General features: G+C 40.2%; 1 protein-coding gene across 5 annotated transcripts in view; it reads left to right on the forward strand.

The window, feature by feature from the left end:
* Positions 1-20130, forward strand: part of SLC9A9 (solute carrier family 9 member A9) — a 228530-nt gene that overhangs the window by 196410 nt on the left and 11990 nt on the right. For 2 of the 5 annotated variants that reach the window (XM_035335054.1, XM_035335055.1), the window contains 2 exons: positions 13441-13546; positions 14090-17460. The exons of 1 other annotated variant lie outside the window; for it this stretch is intronic. In XM_035335054.1, coding sequence (XP_035190945.1) covers positions 13441-13546; positions 14090-14311 — 328 coding nt within the window. In that variant the 3' untranslated portion in view covers positions 14312-17460. Of the gene's footprint in view, positions 1-13075; positions 13102-13127; positions 13201-13440; positions 13547-14089; positions 17461-20130 lie in introns of those variants that run through there. 2 more of the 5 variants (XM_035335058.1, XM_035335059.1) reach the window with 2 other exon arrangements.

Here is a 20130-nt window from a genome sequence, read left to right on the forward strand (position 1 = left end):
TTTTGTTTGTTTTTTTTTTTTTTTTCCTTTTGGAGCTCATGAAAAGCCTACAATCTACAGTCACTGCAGGTCCATTTGGCCCTTCTTGCTTGTTTGCTTTCAGGATCGCAACTAAAGGAAATATATCCAAATGAGACCATCTTACCAAGTAATCGAGGTGTGTTTTCATACCTGCTCTGTCTTTATTATAATTTAATCTACATCACCCATCCACACACCATCACCACCACCATTGGTGAAGTTACTGAATATCACATTTTCTACCAAGCAGCGAACATTTTAGAACACTCACCAATCCATAGCAGTTCTCTTCTGGCAATTACTGCGTCAAGTCTATCAGCCAGCCAGTTCTTAATCAATTTAATGCATGTCTTATTGATACTTTAAAGAGCTAATTTTAATCATAGCATCATTTCAAATGCCTTTCACAGTTTATTAAATGCAGAACATTTTTATCAATCAAACTTGTAATTTCACCCAAGGATAAAATTACATTTGTCTAACATCTATTTGCTATATAAATCAATCTCTACAGCCCTATGAGTAGGTTAAATGCAGCTATTGTCACCACATCACACTTAGATTCTTCCTTGAAAGCCACTGGGGAGAAGTGCTAAATACATTCTAAAGCTGTCTACCTGCAAGGTCTGCATTTACAGATGATGGAGAAGTTTCTTGTACCAAACATGAGGGACTAAGAGGTTGTTTTAAAAATGTATATAATGCAACTTGGAATTATGATTCACAAAACCTGGGCAGGTCCTTTTGTTTTTAATATGTAATTTTTTGAACAACTTGCAATATTAGGCCTGTTTTAGACTTAGCCCCGATTCCCCAGTAAGGAGGTTGAAGGTAAGTGTTGTCTGGTTTAAAATCATTTCTTTAAAGTTTAGGTGTCTAGTGCAAAAACAAGTTGCAGACAAAGCCAAGCGCATTTATTTGAGCCTTTCTTTCCTATTTTTCATTTTTTCCTAGAAGAATTGACCATTCAGCCAGCTCATTTCCTGCTAGAGTACTGCCAGCTCTATATCTTTTCAGACAGTACCTTGATGCCAACCTTTTCTGTACTGCAACCTGATGTAAAATACATTAACTGTTCAAAAATATGACTACTGCTAAGACATCCAGTGAGCTTAGCAGTATATTTTAAGTTCCCAAGTTTTTTGGTTTTTAGCAAATTTTTTTTTTTTTTTTTGAAAAAGTACCATCCTGGATTCTGCCTTAAAAAATAACTGGTGACTTTCAATTAGGATTAACAAGGAAATCTCATATTTATAGTGCTCCATATCAATATATATATATATATATAAATATCAAGATACTACTTAGAGATAAAGATATCTAAATCTATTTATATCAAGATATATAGAGATATAAAAAATAAAATAATGCCAGAGTGCTGCAAAGCCTTGCCGATCAAGGTGTTGGTGGCATCATTGAATGCTTCAGTTCAACAGGGGCTTGGAGAACTATGCGACTTAAGTCACACATTGGCATGCCAAAAGCTTTTTTTTTTTTTTATGGCAAAGCTCTAGCCAGGAGTAGAATTAAAGTAGTTCAACATGAGTAATTCTGTCCTTAGACCACACATACATGCAACACTGCCTCAGTTAGAAAGGTAAGTCAAACTAAGCTACGTTTTTATCAGATTTTCACTTCCAAACACCTTACAGGACTCTTGCAGCTCACACAGAGTGACTCTGGTCTTTGCCTTAGCTCATGTGGAGAGCTGTAGGCACACCGTACCTCCTGCTGCTCAGAGCTATTTCACACTGAGAAATGCACTTCCAGACAAGATTTCAGTTCTTTGCTTGATCTTCTGTCTTCTGCACTAGAGCACTCAAGTTTTCACCGAATTAGCTCAAATCATACCATTCGTAACAGAAGGTCAGTTATTTATAGGGCCAGACTATCCATGCTCTCACAGGCTTCGAAATCGTTGTGATACCAGCCAGGTCCTTGCAATCACAGGCACTCTTGAGAACATAAGCAAGCAAGGCTGCTAACATAGTTCCTGAAAGATGAAGCCCCAGAGGAGACAGGGCCATGTTTAGCCTCCTTTCCACAGCAGAGCAATGGAACCATGCCAGGGGGAGGAAGAACCTGGAGAAGCCGACTGCCTTCAAGAGACCAAATCCCTTCTTACATTGACAGGGGCAAAAAGAGATCAATGTACTTAACTATGTAAATGCCATCATCCAACCAAACTTTCATTAAGAGTCAAAAAACAATTCTAAAGTTACCTGAATTATCCCAAGTCACCTCTCTCAAAAAGAAAAAAGGAAAAAGAAGACTACATAGGTGTTTTTGAGGGGGAACAACCGTTAGGAAAGAAAAACAGAGCATGAGTTCTCAAAGAATTAGGCTTTTTGAATACTCATCTAGTTCTAAATCCATTAAGATAATAAAGTGTTTGGAAATGAGCCCTTAGAGTGAAATCTATCAGCAAGCAGTTTTGAAGTCAGATCTGGATTAGGAGTTGAGCACAGGAGTTCTGTTGGAGCGGGGAAACGAAAAGAGCAGTGATCTCCGTGAGTGGTCCTTAAACAGATCACATTCCCAGAACAGCCACACTTGTTCATGCAGCATATAGCTGCCTCTTGTATTGTGAGCCACTCATGACTGAAACCCCAATAGCTGACCTCTCCATCTGCAATGAAACACTGGGAATGAGAAAGCTTCATGCTCATTCATGCTATGCTGCACTTTTCCCCTTTTCTATTATTGTCTGTGTTTGGGTCAGTGCCAGCATTGGTACATGTGCACAATGTATTGCACCAACAAAAAGAAGGGAAAGATGCCAAATTAAAACAAAAATATCTTTCATAATCTGTCTCCAGAACCTTTCACTGGAAATGTAATGATCTGTGAGCCATGAGGTAGGCAAGCTTTAAGAAACTGGCTTAACCTCTCTGAAACTGGTGCCTAATACCTGCAACGTCTCTACACATCAGTTATCCATTAAAAAGGATTACAAAAGCATTTAGCATCCTTTAGCCAAATACAGCAATGACAACATGACAAGGATGCAGAATTCCTCCTACTGTGGCAGCAGCATGCACCATTATGCTGATGTTCCAGCACCAGATGGAAAAAATAAACTCCTCCAAGTACTCCTTGTAGGGTGTAGAACAATTTCCTTGCCTTGCAAGAGGCCTAAGGTCTGCTACCCTCTATTGTCTTGGTTCACACAGCAATAAGTGTTACAGTATCCAGATCACACACCCCTTTATCACAGGGTCTGTGATTTCTTCAATGATTGCTAGAAGTTGAATACCTGCTATAAAACCATAGTCAGGTTTGCCTGAAAGTGAGTGCCTTTTCATTTCACCACATCTCCATGTTCCTTTAAAAATGCGGAAAAATAGTAGAAAGGCTTATAAATTCTCATTGGAGTTTCCTATCTGGAATACCGTATCTTTGCAAAACTATGTTTTGCTTCATTCAAGCAGAAGTCATCCAGTTTTCCCAACTTCGTCCAGCTACATTTGCAACCAGACCATACAAAGTCGCTTGTCACACTAAAATCCATCTTGATTTCTCCCCTTGCCTCTCAAAGCCCCCCCATCACAGCACACTGTTCCCAGTGACCGTCCTGTTCTGTTTCACAGCCTCCCAGGAAGCTCATTTCTGTGGACAGATATTAAGAGTTTGGTCACCCCCACTCCAGACTCCAGACTAGTCTGCTAATCGACTAGGAGCTGTGAGATCACCTATCCCAACCAGAGATATAGTGACAGTTTTCTATTTGTTTTTATATTTTAATCATTTTCTCTGCCGATCAAAAGGCAGTACGGGCTGTGGTAATACGGATCCCCTGCACTGTTATCCTCATCTGCCACTATTCCTAAACAATATACTTCCTTTTACCTATTCAGAATTTTTAGCTGTAAAATTAGGATGAATACCTCAAACTTGTTTTGCTCCAAGCGGTATAAAAGTTGCTATTATCCTCTGTTCAGTACACATCTTTCAGTTGCTAGGATCTCTACCATAACTCGTAATCCTCAGTTGTTCCTTGTTGCAGTATCCCCATAGCTCTTCAGGAATGTTATGTCATGAGCATTCTCTAGTTGGTCTTTCTCTATTTTAAAATATATTTTCAAAAGCAAAGATCTGATGTGCCAGAAGGCTGCTTTATTTGGGCTATAGTGAAGCCTATTCCCATGCAGTGTCTTTCCTTCCTCAAACACCGACCCCTCCACTTCTTAATGTGTGTGTTGTTTTTTTTTTTTTTTTAAACAAACCATTAGAGACCCATTAGAGACTTCCAGCTTCATCCAGCTAGCTAACTGCTCACATAACATGGGTTGCACATCGGAAAGAGTTACAAAAGAATCTGCAGGCATAATCTTCGTACCAATCTGCTCATAGGACTATAGATTTGCAGAGGATATATTAAACGGAACAAGCTTCCTATTAACAAGGCTTTACAGAGGCTGTCCTGCTCTCAGCAGCTCAGTGAGATTAAAAGACTTTTTTTTTTTTGGCACTCCTAGCATCTCTCTTAGTCTCTACCTAACTGTCCATAAGCACAGTGTGTTACACTAGAAAGCAGAGCACTATTCCAAGAAAAGTCTAAAAACGTGCCCTGATCTTGTTACACGGGCTTTGAATCTGCTTTGTTATCTGGAACGAGTCTTGTTTCCCACAAGTGTGTAAGTGAGCAATATCATCCTTTTGTGAATGCATCATACGTAATTCTCTGCTGCCAGCTTTGCCAGGGGCTTCACTCAGCACGTCACCTTGGTGCTCTGCTTTTATATTTAGTAGGGATACAAACATCTCTAATCACAGGGCTTTTCATAGATTCATACTGGGCCAAGAGAATAGCTCTCCAGTCTATCATCCACTACTGTACCGACACAGCCCTCTAAAAACTTCCAGAATTTTCATTTTCTTTGGAGTGACCGTTTTCTTCCCTCCCATGATGATACCCATCTCCTTACTCACTCTTCTTTACTCCACAAGCTTCTGATAGAGAAAAAGATCCTGTTTGTTTACACACCGCATTTTTTTCTTTATAAAACCTGCAGTGAATCAGCACTTTTGTTTCTCTGTTTTTGCTAACATCTACAACCACAATCAATTATCAGAATGTAAGATGCACTGTTTCCGTAAGGCTTTCTCCACATTTATAGCTCATTGTTCAAAACCGTGCAAGTTTTTTTTTTTTTTTAATGATTTTCTCATAGGAGGGTTCATATTTCCATCTCAAGTTGCACCTTTGTACCTGGGATCGTTCTCTGATTCTTGGCAAAGCAGAAGCCGGAGACTTATCAAAACCTGTCTCCACAGGCCTGTGAACCGTTTTAATTGCAATTTTACAGCTATATCTATAGCGATGAAATACCCAATTTCCTGAAAAAATGTCAAATAATTCTTTTCCTATTTGAGCACAAGTTTGGTGCACTCACCTCAGCTCTCAATCCATGTCACCAGAAGGCTTTAGCAAGCATATTACTCTAGCTGCTGCTTGCAAAGTTCTGGCTGCCATTTTACAACTTTGTTTTCATTACACTGTTCTAGTTTGAGCTGAATGACATCAGTCACATCGGGAAAGTCTCATTCGCAGGACTCTCCTGCCAGCCGTTCCCCCTTCCACCAGCCTCCCAGCTCCCCCAGGGCAGAGGCGCCGCAGGCAGCGCTATCCCCAGTACCAATCCTAGTAGATGTGGGTTCATTGTACCCAGTGTAACTTCTTGGTGAGAGGTTTATGAAAGCTTTATAGCTTCCACTGTATTCGGATCAGATCTTTTCTCTCAGATGTGACTGAAGTAACTCACTTGATTAAACTTCACTGTTTAATCTGGGCATTCACCGCATCTTGCGGTTGCTCAGATCGGTGGGGCCACCAGTATTAGATGGTTGTTAGCAGTATCTGTGAACGCTGCCAGTCCTCATTCTTTACACAACTGTTTTCTAGATTACTTCTCGAGCAGATGGTGATGACAAAGATGCCCACATGAAACAGTCTTCCCCAGAGTGCAGAAATCCATGCTAACTTGCTGCTCTTCTGCAGCCATTTCCTCTGCCAATACCAGGCCTGCAGCACCTTAGTACAATGGACATATTTTATGCGAAGAGCTTGAAAGTGATCTCATCTGAGGCAGCTGGCATCAGTCTTTCTAAGGCCTTCTGGGTGTACACACTGCCAGGTCACACCACTGTTCATCTTTTCTAATGATACAGTTTAGCTTACCCAAGCCAATGACACCTCCAGCTTTATAACCACACTGAAAGCGTACCGCTACCAGAAGCTCCTTTTCTGCATGGTGAACTACTGCACACAGCACACATTCTGTTGCCAAGCTATGGGTATGCAAGTTTTTAAAGCGTCCTGAGATTTTCTACGTCTTCAAATATGCCAGGATTTATTTATTTAATATTTTGAGGTGAAATATCCTCCTGTGAACACCATTGTCATTTAGGTTTTCCCAAGCTTAATGATGTTAAAGTCGATTTCTGCTTCTGGCTTTGACATTAAGTTTATTTCAGAAATCTGTATTTCACCTTTATTCTTCTAATATGCATACACTGCTTTTAATATATTATTTCCTAATTAAAAATAAAAGGATGCCTTTCAAACCCTCTTAGTTTCTCTGGTATGGAGGATGTTGTGTTTGGTTTCATGTATTTTGCCTCAGGATTTTTAATTTCCTAAATCCTGAAGTGAGATTCATTTCAACAAACTTTAGACGCCTGATTATTAGCCATTTAAGTCTAATCTATTAGTTCAGACTTCTATAGTCAAAAAAGGGAAAGAAATTAATCCTAGTTGCAATTCTTTCCAATTAACTTAGGCACTGCAGGATGAGACTGCCTTGGGATTTGCCCATTTCTCTTCATTGATGAAAATGTAAGATGGGTAGATTCGTTTTCTTTCAAATATCCTGCTGTTAGGTGTCTGATGATGGGGGACATGGAACCTACAATGATGCCAGCTTTTAATCTCTTTTTTTGTGTGTGAAAAGTCACACTGATGTTATTAATACCGTTTTTTATCCTGCACCGTGGCCAGGAAGATTCCCTTTTATCTTACTGTTCCTAACTTTTTTCTTGGAGACATTTCCCATTGTATGCAGCTCTGAGAACACAAAGCCATTTGCTTTCATACGTTTGCCTTAATAATGAACGTTTCCTTTGCACGCCCCCATGCAATATCCTGCTAAAAGCTGCCCTCTGTGACTTCACTGTACACTTTGCCACAATGAATTATGTGATTGATGTCGCTAGCACAGCACAGACTTAACTCCTGGTTGGGTATGTGGCTGACGCCCATGCAGACCCATTGGGGAGGGCTGTTTTTCTTATTTGGTTGTATTTTGATCAGAAGGGTTATTGCTAGATAAGGGTTATGCCCTTGTTTTTATTATGCAACTGACTTGAGGGAGCTTTTTGGTCTTCTCTTTAGTTACCCCAGGCTGCATCCTCTTTCTATAGTTAGTTTGCCTGCCATTACTGCCTGTTCATGTATTCCTGTGGAGTCTTATATGAGTAACACTCTGTCCTTCCACATGCCCTATCCTGTTTCTAGGAGTAGCTGCATTACCCACACATCAATTATCTAAGCCTCCATTTGTGTCTCGGATTTTCCTTGCACAGAGGCATTAAATTTGGAATCTAACAGGCTTCAAATAACTTGAGTAAGATGCCTGAATTTTCCTCACCTCTTCAGTGAGCTCAAAACAAGAAACCCATGGTGTGCGAGTATCCCAGACATTTTACTCAGCGCATAGTAGAGAACAAGCTACTTCCCAGTCTGCAGCTGCTTATCTGTAGAAAGACTCAGCTAAGATCATTTCAGCTAACGGCTTCCACTTTGCACATATCTCTACAGTGATTCCAAAGATGAAAGCTTCAAACTTTTAGCCATACTCTGCATCAAAGCCAGAGTTCTTTCTTTGGGTCTGACACTACATCTGGTTCTGGAACTTTACAGTCAGGCAGTTTTATGTGAGGCTGCATTAAACTAGTTTTTATTACCCTCAATTTTCACCCACTCTCACTGCTCCCAGACATAGAGAGAATGGATCTAGAAATCATTCAAATATATCCAATAAGCTTCACAGGACTACCGTACAATTCCACTTATCCTGAGTTGTTTCGTATTTCAAATTAAAACAGTAGTGGGATTTAGGGAGAGGATTTTTTTTAAAAAAGTCAAAGAACCAGAGCACTATTCACCAATATCAAAGAAATTCCAGCATCACTTACGCTGGATTCAGTCACTTCTCAGCGTTCTCCACAACGCAGATCAGGTTATCTTTGGATGTTAAATCACTGTAGATCTCATCCTCTTTTCAAAAAGATACTTGTTATTCTAACGATTTAATCCTATATAACCATGCCCTGCCTTTTTCAACTGCTGTACGCTGATAGCTCTCCATCTTCAGAAGAAAATCCCCTGGTATGTGAGCAAAGATTCTCCCTTACACAACGTTCCCCCTTAATTTGCTGGGCATGCACTTAAGACTTGGAGATGTCTCTGTGCCTCACCAGCTCAGTCACACGCACAAGCTGTTGTATGAAGATTACCAAATAATCTCGCACAGCTATTAACAGCAGCTAGCCACGTACAAAATTTAGGCAGATAATCTAAAGTTCGGTGGTGTGCCAGCTGCTACTCAAGCATGACCAAAACAGAAGTGTGTGCTCTTTAGACTATGACACAGCTAGTATCAAAACCACTCTTGAAAACTGCAGCTCTCCAAGGCCCAAGATATCATTTGTCCGTACTGTGAAAAGCATGGAATTAACAGAAATTATATCTTTGCTGTGTTCTCTTTCTTATATACATTTCTTCATAAATGTAAAAATGAGAAATAACAAAAACTCATGACATAACTGATTTACAAACTCCAATTTAAGTAGAAGTATTCACAAAATAAAAGCCACGATCCTCAAGAATGTTTAAAAGAGTTGCACAAAGGAAAGATTCTGGGCATGGCAACATTTGCCTCTAGAGGCATATGTGCACAGCAGAAGAGTAACACCAGGCAATGGAATATTCAGGGACATCGTTTCAACAAGCATGTACTTGTGGTACAGCTTACCTGCTACAGGAAAGTCATCTCTGGAAAAATCACTAGATGTAATTTTGACTAGTATCACAAGAATTCCTGTACTTTGGGGCTTTTTAATACTAAATGTTGTAGCATGAAAATATTTGCCTTTGGAAAGAATGGAATTGCCTTGAATTACAGAACCACCATTATGCAATGAAATAAGAGGTAAAAAAAACAACAAAAAAAAAAACCTTCTGAGCCTAATGCAGTGTTTTATAGAGCTAAAGCTGAGCTGCTGCACGTATTTAAGAACTGTGGCCACCTCTCCTGCCCATGGGATTTTGATTTTTTCTTCTTCAAACTATATATAAATTAGTTTTCTCTCAAAAGCTCCAGTCAAGCATGCAGAAAGTGAGGGCACAGTAGTTACTATTACGTATTTAACAAAACCATCGCAGGTAGAATAGAACTCTGAACCTCAAGCAAAAGAAAAATGCAAGTCCTAGAATGCAAGTCCTAGAGCCAGAACAGACGTGTTTCTACCATAATGCTTTTCCCTCTTTGAATATGCTAATGCCATTAAGTCAAAAAGATAGCAATTTACCAACAGTCTCAAAAATTTGACAGAAGGCATGAATTTAACAAAAGTGTAGTCATTTGAAACTTACTAACCAAAAGAAATTGAGATTCTATTTTTTCCCGTTCTGACATGAATCAAAAACTTTGAAAACTCCAAGTTTTCTGCATAATGGAAATCCTAAACATATGGTTACTGGTATAAGCATTTGGCATCAAGATTACCTGATCTCTCCTATTTGAAGGCTTTGCTTAAAAATTACAGGTAATCTGAGCCATTTAATATATGGGAGGAACATTTCTGTAATAAGCATTTGTTTCAGGCAGACGCAGGGAATAAAAATTAAGCAATTCAAAATTTTTCCCCTTAAAAATCCTGAAGATATTTTGAAGTGATCTATACTTAGCGGAAAAAACTTAAATCCTATCCTGGTGGTTTGAAGTCCAGCATAAACGAGATGCCATTGCGAAACTTTCATTAAAAAGTTTACTATTCATACCCTCAAGCTTATTCAACCTTGAGAGCAAAACTCTGCAGATCTTGTTTTTGAGTATGCTGCATCCTCCAACAGCCCATTTGACTTGTTCAGCCTCACCAGCCCTAGCAAACCACCCATCTGCATTCAGGCTACATGGGCCCGACGTGTTATCTACCTCTAGATGAGACCCTTCACGAGGAAGTCTCATGATTTAAAGTGAGAAAGACAGAAGCTGAACCAGGGAGGAGTAAGCACTGATTTAGATGCTCAGTCTGATAGCAGTACAAAAGAGGTGAACAGGGATCAGCAGGGACCGCAGATTGGATCTGCCAAAGCAGTTGCCAGGATGTTCAAATGGCAATAAAGGGACCCAGGGTAAAGATCTGTGGATACGTGAATGGAGAGCAGAAGCCTGGAGATACGTGGATTCAATGGGAAATTTAGTGCTCTATTTCAAAAGTGAAGGCATGCTAACACGCCAGCACTGCATACAAATGCATATGCCATAAGTACGCATGTACAAACATCTCGAACTCAGTTTCCCAGCTTACAAGATACCACCGCTCCAATAACAACATTCTTTAACGCAGTATATTTACTGTATGGTATCTGAGACATGCAGGTATGCCCATAGAGGACTGAAATGCAAGCCAGAGAGGGTTGATTGATACATCTTCCTGCTGTCTTTTCCCCATCCCTGAATTAGGAAGGCATAGATTTGGTTAGGCAGTTATATCTGAGTTGTGCTAAGTTCTACACTTAGTTTCTTCCAATTTTTAAAGCTGCCTTAGTGCAAAATTCATCTTTTTCTATTACCGTATTTAAATTATTTCTCCCTGGAGATGTAATCAGACCAGCTGGAATGTGATAAGATTTTTTTGCCAGCCTTAAAATGCTGTAGACCCATGTCTGATATATTTTTGAAATGCCAGCATTACACATGGATTAGAATTCCCCTTTCAAGCTGCACTGAACAACGTGATTATGTCTGCAATACTATAAAGCAACTGTGTCAACAATAAGGAAGAAACATTTATGGCACAGGTCATTAAAACAGTGAAAAATAGGCCCATGCAAGTGAAGTTCTTAGTGGGCTGAATAATTACTAGTTAACTAAGGAACAAAGCAGGGAATTTATTGCAGGTTTAGAAGCGTTACAATGAAGTCAGTTTTCTTGCACTTGAACTGCATCAGAAGAGACTACAAAGCAAAAGCATTGTCAACTCATAACAAATGCAGAAAAGGAAGGGAACTTAGAGGACGCATTGAAGCCCAAAATAAAGTCTTCACTCAATTTAAAAGCCACCAATGTACATGCATAGCAACTAAATAGTTAAACACATCAGACACTAGAAGTTCACCCAAAAAGGTGTGGTGGCTCAAAAAAATTGGGGCTGGGGTAGAATAAAAATCCCTCCACTGAAGACTTCTGTGCCAACCAAGTAGTCTGCTCATTTCAGCCTGATGGTGCTGGGCTACATGGAAGCATGTGCGCCATCCATACATAACACAGGAGGTAAAGAGAACACATATTTCACTGAGGGCTATAAAGCTTATTATAAAGTTATAAGACTGTTTATTCATGAGATCCAAGAGATTGGATTAAGGAGGTAGTGTAGAGGAATATTCATTCTCAGTTATTCTAGAAGGAATAATAGAAAACAGAATCATCAAGTCTAACTTCCATTACAAACCTCTGTTTTTCATGCTGGGTCTGACAAGTCAGTTCAAACAATTCACATTTGTAATAAGAAAGCCAGTATTAAGAAAGATTAAAACCATAGAATTAGGCTCCTACTTCCATTTTTGCCTTTTCTAAGCACTTCAGAAAACTCAAATTGATAGCTTCTATACATTGCTTTTTAATAATAGTTCTCAACTACTTGGCACTTTAAAGGCTTTTTCCCTGGAGGTTTCCAATAAGATTGGATCAGGAAAGATTTCATTTAGTTTTGCTCCTACAGAAGCAGAACCTAAACTTTCCCTGCGTAATTTGATCATGAAATTCCCACCTTGGTCAATTCCACTGGATCAATTTAATCAGACTTTAATATAGTCTTAAAATCTTTTCTGAAGTGGACTCATTCATTTTTTCCACGAGCTCAGCATATGATCTTGGATGAAGGAATCGCATGGTCTGACAGATACAATTTAATTTTAAGAAAATCTACAGAAAAAAATACACATAGCAAAACCAGACTACAGACCTTGTGCAGTGGTAGCACAGAGCCGAACAGATTATCTACCTTTCAGTCTGTAACTGAGAGCAAAAAGGGTGTTTTACATGACAGTTTCTTCAGCAGGCAGAGTTTGTACAGAGTGTGTGGAGCAGTGATGTCAGGCTGTTATGAAAGAAAAGGTGGTACAGGCAGGGCTAGGCTGAAGACACACTGCTACTTACTCCGTATTTCTGCAATATTGCTGCAGAGCTCAAGTCACCACTCGGTTTTACATTTGTTATTCTCCTCTTTAAGGAGGGGGAGAGAAAGCCGGGGCAGGGGGGGGAGAATAAAGAGTCAACAATCAATACAGCAGGTTTTCCCTGGCAGCACAAATAGCTGACAGACCTGCTTCCCACAGAACACGAAAAATTACTTTGTGAGTAGCAGAGGAGATAAGTCAACTTGCAGGACTCCTGGGAGAGCTATTATTGACAGATACAAGGATGATATAATTGCTTAAGATGAGTAGGTTTTCCTTTTATCTCAATAAAGCTCTTTTGGATGAAAAGGTAGGAAAGACAGGTGTGAGACAATAGCATAAAGCCTGTTCTTAACTTATTTACATAATTTTACATAGAGGAGCATTGATGTGTGAAGTGTAAAATGTGTTGAATGCTGAGAATAGGGCATTACCAAGAATTTATGTACACTCCCAGAAATAAAGACACTTTATATTTGATTTTTTTTAATATATTCTTTGATGATTGAAGAAATGCACTGACCTTACAAAAGGTTTAGTATACGTTTAAGAAAATGTTTACTACTGTTCTTACATAACCGGCTGATACAGTTGCATCTGAAAGTGTTTCCTGTTATAATTGCATAAGAGATCACTCTTACAGCAATCAGCAGATGAGAACAGCAACCAGGAAATCTACTGCGTATTTCTTCTCTTTGAATTCCTTCTCCACTTCTGTATCCTGTGACATACCCTTCAGCCATTCTGGTACCTTTTGGGACAGGCTTTGATCACCAGGTCATCCTAACTATTGAAAGGGGAACCAACACAGTAAGGGGTTAGCAAAGAAGTGTTTGCTTTGTTTCTATTCAGTTAGACAATTACTTTAAGCTTTGAAATGAAGTTCCCCTGTGTAATACAGAAGCATCTTAGTATCAATAACCAATATGGGAGATATTCTTTAACAAACTTCACAGATATCTAAAACCTATTTTAACCCATGCTGGTCCACCTCTCACGACGACGTTACCCGAATGGTGTAATCCTGTTGCCAGGCTTCTGACCAGCCCCAGCGCATACGGAGTAAGTACCTAGCTTAGTTAACGGTATTTTAGGAGTAACCCAAAGCCCACTGTACTCAATGAAACACCTTGGTAAAGTCCCTTTTCCAAAGCCTATTATTCTAAACAATGATTATTATATGGATTTCTTCAGGATTGTAGGAGGGGTCTCAAAGTACAGTGCTACGTTTTCAAGAACAGCCACACATTTTGTGAGCTTCAAATATGGGAAATATTTTAAATAATTCAGTCAGATGCTGAAAGTATTGGCTGACCCACTCCACTGGCATCAGCGATATCTAAGTACTGAAGTTATCTTAGGTCTGGATGGTAAACTGTGTTCCCCAGTACTGCCTGAGAGCAGACCATGGTAAGCAGCTATTTGCTTTAATCAACATCAAGATGAGATCAACATGGTCAATCAGGAGCTTAAAAAAAAAAAAAAAAAAAAAAGCAAATAAAGTCAAAGTGGAATTGCTTCAGACCTGTTTTTCATTTAAGCTTTATTAAAAACCCTTCTCTATATAGTTTCTTCCATTGATGTTTTTCCTTGTCTGAAACACAGGATCAACTGAAGAATGAGGACACCGGTTATATCATAAATAACGATGAATTGAGTGAAAACTACGAATCCTCTGCTCATACACCAGTGCCAACACAGGACAGAACAGGCTGCACCCAGGCTACAGGCAAGGAAGATATTTGTGAAGGAGACCTTGGATTAGGAACATACAAACTCCAGCTTGAACACACATCACGTCAACATCAGCTAAATTCATTGGCATGAACAGTAATTTTAAATTGTAAAAAAAAAAAAAAGATATTACATGAGCAAGAGACTAGAAAGTGTACTAAGCACAAAACTCTTATATCTTACCAAGTAAATTCCTGTTCCTCTCCATAAAGTTTATCACTTATATAACTGGGACAATATGCAGTTTTGTCTTTTTTTTTTAAACCATAGCAGTTGTCATCAAGAAGGCAGGTGCTGCCAGCCCCCTGTAAAGGCACTAGTCCCATATTTTCTCACAGTGCGTTTGACTGTCTCATGCCACTCACACATGTACGCTGGCCTTTGAACGCATCTTTAACCAGCCAGGATGGAAAGAAATACCTTCCTAACATACTCATGCTCTCAGCACTTTTTAATACATCTGCTCCTGAACAGATCCACAACACAATGGAGAGGATTTTAGAAATAAAAGCAAGCATTTAACCACGTTTCCTGCATTCAAAGCATTAAGGTACATCCTAAAAAAGAACATCTGTTTCTCAACACTCAGAGTTAAAGCACCCAATTTGGGTTCTCTTGTTGCCTAGCAAATCTACAGCCCCAACACTCCCTAGGCTGTCTTTAAAAGGACAAGAGCATCTCCTAAATGATCCAGAGAAGCCTGCACACAGGAATGAGCTGCTTGAGGCAGCTAGTAGGAAATGGCGAAGAAGCAGACCTGTCTCAAGACCCAGAGAATGGTGAGAAGTAAGCGGCTTATTACAAACTCCAGGGAGGCTCCCATCAAGATGCAAGCTTTTGATTTAATTTAAGAACTAGCATGGGTTTTTTGCATGAAGCATGATCAGAAGCGCTGCTTTACCCAGCACTCCCCACACCAGGATTTTCTATAACCTAAAGTGTAGGAAACAACATTACCTCTGCTTAGAAGGGATTTGAGGCTGCATCCTTCACCCAAATATAAAGACTCCAGCCACCAAGGCAGTAAGTTATGCTGAAATAATAGACGCTACCGCTGTGGAGAATGCCCCACTTGGTACAGAAAAGAGAAAATACTTGGAAGGAAAAAAGATGAGCACACAAGCATGACAGGGATATCACTACTTCAGTAAACAAAGTCTAGTATCTATTGAATTTGTACAGGGAAGGAAGAAGATTTTTCTGAGGATTACGTGATATAGAAATACTCAACATGCATTGCAGAACCTCAGTCTTTTGGTAAATCAAGCTCCTTCATGCTCACAGTGCAGCCTTTTCCTGACAACCAGTCCAGGAGCTGCTTTCTAAATACACCTTATAGCATAGTTTGTATAGGGTCACACCATGATGCCACAAAAGGAACATCAGTAGCAGGAGGCATTCAAGTTGATAAGATCAGCAGCTGTCTCCCCCCCACAAACACTGCTGCACTGAATGGGCACGACCACTGCTAATACAGCAATTATTCCACAAGGCATTTGTCATTACAGCTTCACAGCACAAAACTTACAAGCTGAAAACAGCATTGTTGTTTGTAAAATTATTGTAAGCGTATACTTTAAGACATCTGCTTCATTTTGTATTGCCGTATGGAACAAGTTATCTCTAATCAAATATCTCTGGAAAAAATGTATCTTAAGAGTGGCAACAAGGATAAACCTCTTTCTGTACTTATTCTGGGCACACACTTGCACATTGGTAGTGAAGTCAGTAGTAGTTAGAGATAAAAACCAGTGGAGAATTTAGGTATGAAAGCATTGATTGCTTGCATAAGTGCAGGAATTGACTAAACAAGCGGTCAATCACACACAACGAGCTGCCACATACTATTATCACACGTTAGGGCAGATCAGCATTTGTACCAGCGAGGTACGGCAAACACAGGGGTAGAGCCAGGCTATCGTTCTCCCCACGTGTACCTTCCCTAACCTCCACAGTTCCAACCAACAGTGCATGATAACGTTCCCAGACAAGTTTCTTTAGTAGGGTCAATAAGCAAGGAACTTGTAAACCGTAAGAATAAAAATCAAGCCATCTCCATGAATGATCATAAGGCTGAATACATCTTGATTTCACCACAGATGGAAGCTGAAATACAAGCTTCAATATAATCAAACTTTAGTCATTCTTAACCAGTAACTAATTAGCCTGGAAAAGTGTGGCTCTAGAAAAACTGCTTTAAGCATAAGTTTGAACGTTGGATCTCCATATGCCATTATGAAAGATCAGAAGCTTAAACTGGCATTTTATTTTCCCCCAAACACTAAACAAGGAACTTCAAAGGAACTTAGTCCCCATGTGTTTCTTTTTTTTTTTTAAAAAAAAAAAAAAGGCATGAAAAGTTTTGAGAAAAAAGTAATGCATTTCCAACTCCCTGCCTTATTTAGCTTTGTGTTGTGGAAAAAAGATGCGTAGTAAGTCATGAGAAGGAGAAAGGGTGAGAAGTATTGCCTAGTACTGCACATCCTGCAGCATACCGTGGGAAAGACAACAGGAAGCAGGAGAGCAGGTAGAGACATGCTGCAGTGAGATAAATATGTGGCAACACCATGAGAAATTATCATGGACAGGTACTAGCACAGTCCTGATTTCAGTAGCCAGGATATCCTGTTGCAATCTTCAGAAGTACTGAGTACTTGCCACCAGGCTTCCCAAATTCCTTGGGAAGCATGGACCCCAGTCCTTAGCTTACAGTGCAAATCAAGCTGTTACCGTATTAAGATGCAGAGCTGTTTTTCACAACTGCTACGTGAACTGCAAATGACAAACTCTTCCCAAAAAGAGTTCTGCTCTTAGATTCTGCTCCGCAGCCCAGCCCACAGTACGCTCTATGGGGTTTTTGATGATTTGTCATCTCTGTGCCCAAATCTCTCACACTTGTGAGAAACGTCATAAATGGAGAGCTCTGGGGTCTGAAGGTCTGTTTATTCAAAAAAAAAGTCAGTAGTGAAGACTCCCCTTGCTGTTGTGTCTGGATGCCTAAACTTCACTTGGTAAAGCAAGTCATCTCTTGTAACAGGAGAGTTTTCTCTTCACATGTCAGATTTTTCTGCCCAGCCTGTCAAGAAGCTCAATCAGTGGTCCCAGCAAGATGGGGCTTTATCCTCCAGGACTATGCTCAGCAACAGAAGTACCACTGGCTTTTAGGCAATGTAATTTGAGCTGCAAGCAAACCTGAGACTTGTATTAAATGGCAATAAAAGTCCTGATGATCCATTACACTACTCAGCCTTGCCATTGTCTAATTTTCAGTTATTCTTTTCCTGACATGCAGTTTAAGAGAGTTAAAACAACATTAGAACAGATGATATATTTGTATTCAAGTTAAAATTACTGGCAACAAGTAATTCTGCACAACCATTTAAACAGAGCAATGGATGTCGAAAGGCCTTTAACGTTAATTTACAGTTCATGTGCTAGAGATTTAAACTACTCAATATCTCACTGCATTTGACTGAACCCGCACGTTACACATGATAAATGTGAAGCTGTTCTTCCTATCCACGTTAATCTAATAGAACACTGCTTGGAAAAGAGAGATGTAAAATATTGTCAAAACAGACGGTATGTTTGGAGGCCAACATGCTAGTAGAGACAGAAATGTGCAATACTGCTAAACCTTTCAGCTTTCAGAATAAGTGCAGTTTTATACTGAGCTGCAGAGTGTTTGGCAAACACGCTCTGGTTTGCTTGGTTGGAAGCAGCAGAATGAATCCAGGATATATATAGGAGATCGGAGAGCCAGCCCCAAACACACTGTTCTAAAAATATCAGGTCACAATGATAACTTTCACAGAGAAGTGAAACATTTGGTAACCTCGCTGAAAGCCGGGGCCACTGGAAGCAAACATCTACACTGCTGTGTTACAGAGATCCCATTTTTCCTCAGTACTCACAAAAGGGCTAATTCCAGACCAGCTAGCCCTGTACATACTTAAGCTGCTAAACTAATTGCATTGAAGCCAAGAGCGATTCACACCCCTTCCGCTGAGCAACCTGAGCACCGTGCTGGGCTTTGAATGATCTGTACAACAGGTCTGTCTGCCCCTCTGAAAGCTGGTCTGTATTTTGCTATCAGCCATCACGTAATGCAGGCCTGTAAGGTCCCAGTTGCTAGCTGTATTGGGGTACAGCACAAAAGCAGCGAGATACATAAGTCACTTTAGATGCACATAAGCACTACACGTGTTTTCAAAACTCTTTTTTTCATGAATATGATGAATCCTCAGGAGACAAATATTTATTACACACTTGAGAAAAGGAAAAACCTGAATACCCACTTTAAAGATTGGAAGCTACTTCTAAAGGCAAAGTTACTTTCCCCAACTTCCTTCCAGTGAAATGCAAAATAACCTTTCTCAACATCGCACAGCAAACCACTTTAGAGCACTGGAAAGAACTTAACACAAGCAAGCTCATCTCTGGCAGTACAATCCCAACAGACATGAGTCCTCCTTAGTGAACCGTGAAAGGCTTGTCAACATTTTTATTTTATAAACAGTCTTTCAGAGCTTAAACTCTCCAGTCAATCCAAATTTCCTAAGCAAGCAGTAAGTTATTGCATCGGTCCCAATACCAGTTAATTTCCAGCTCATGAAACGCCTTCCTTTAGCTCAACGATTAGCTTTCCTAGTAGGTATTACTGCTCAGGAGAATTGGACAAATGTCTGGACACATTTTTCCTTCAGTATTTGGGGGATGGGGGGGCTTAAAGGTTTAAGTGTCAGAATTGCATACTTCCAGTTTCCCCACTGTTAACAGGCACGTTGCCTTCTTCCCACAGCAGCCCAGCCTGGCCCTGGGCACGCCACAGGAGACAGGGAGCACTGCACAAGCTCGGCTGCACAATGGGGGCCGTAGGAACGACTCTGCTCCAAAATAACCCCTCTTCTACCACTGCCAGAGCACAGGCAACATCTTCCCACTTAGTTCAGTGTCACTGGTCTCTATTACTCCCCTGCACAAATCAGATCTGAGGTACAGAAGAACAAGCATTGTTTCAGGCCTCAGAGGATTCTCAAATCTGAGCAAACCAAGTGAACATAACCCAGTGAAAACCCAGCAGCGCCTGAAACCTTGGTGCCAGAAGCAGCAGTGAGGAATGCCCAGGGGTGGCTTCCAGCCACGGCACTACATCCTTCTTTACTACCTAGCTGTCTGCTTCTGTGAGCTGCATCTGGACATAAACAACATACTGCTGCCTCACTCAGTAAGGATTTCAAACTAGAGAGCACTATGCTTAACAACCTGAACACTGAAAGGAATAACCTTATGCCGTGGCATTAGGCATTCTGCAGGCCTAGGACAAGTTACAGGCAAGTGAGTTGAAGTAGGGTAATATCCCATAAGTAAAGTGGGACTTCTGACTCCAGAGGTACAGTACCATCTAAACGTAACCCAGTGCTTTTGCATACATGCCTGACTGGAAATGAAGATATAGGGAAGGGAAATGAATGAGGAAGGAAGGGGAGACAGAAGTCAGTGCTAAACAAGACACTTGAATTGAAAAAGATCACCAAGATATTATGTGGCAACTGCAGACTAAAAACCCCAGTGAAGTATTTGCCAATAAAGAAATGAAGAATTAGCCTGAAGAATGCTGCTAAAACCTCTGCCAGAGTTCCATCCCTGGTTCTAATACTGCACTGTAAAAACTTGAGCACTCCACAGGCCTAAAGGGAGACATAGCTCCCAGGTGAAGGTTGACCAAATTTAAAGAAAACGAAGAAAAAGGAGCCAGGGCGAAAGGCTAATCCTTCAACAGCACTGTTAGCAAAGTAATAAAGGCAACACCAGCCTGCTATTTGCAGAAGTGTGGAAAAACAACTCAAGATATAAGTTCCTCAGTCTTCTTCATTTCTTCTCCCCCTGCCTTGCCAGCTATTCATTTTTTC

The sequence above is a fragment of the Oxyura jamaicensis genome, chromosome 9 (assembly GCF_011077185.1).
Source record: "Oxyura jamaicensis isolate SHBP4307 breed ruddy duck chromosome 9, BPBGC_Ojam_1.0, whole genome shotgun sequence".
NCBI lineage: Eukaryota > Metazoa > Chordata > Aves > Anseriformes > Anatidae > Oxyura > Oxyura jamaicensis.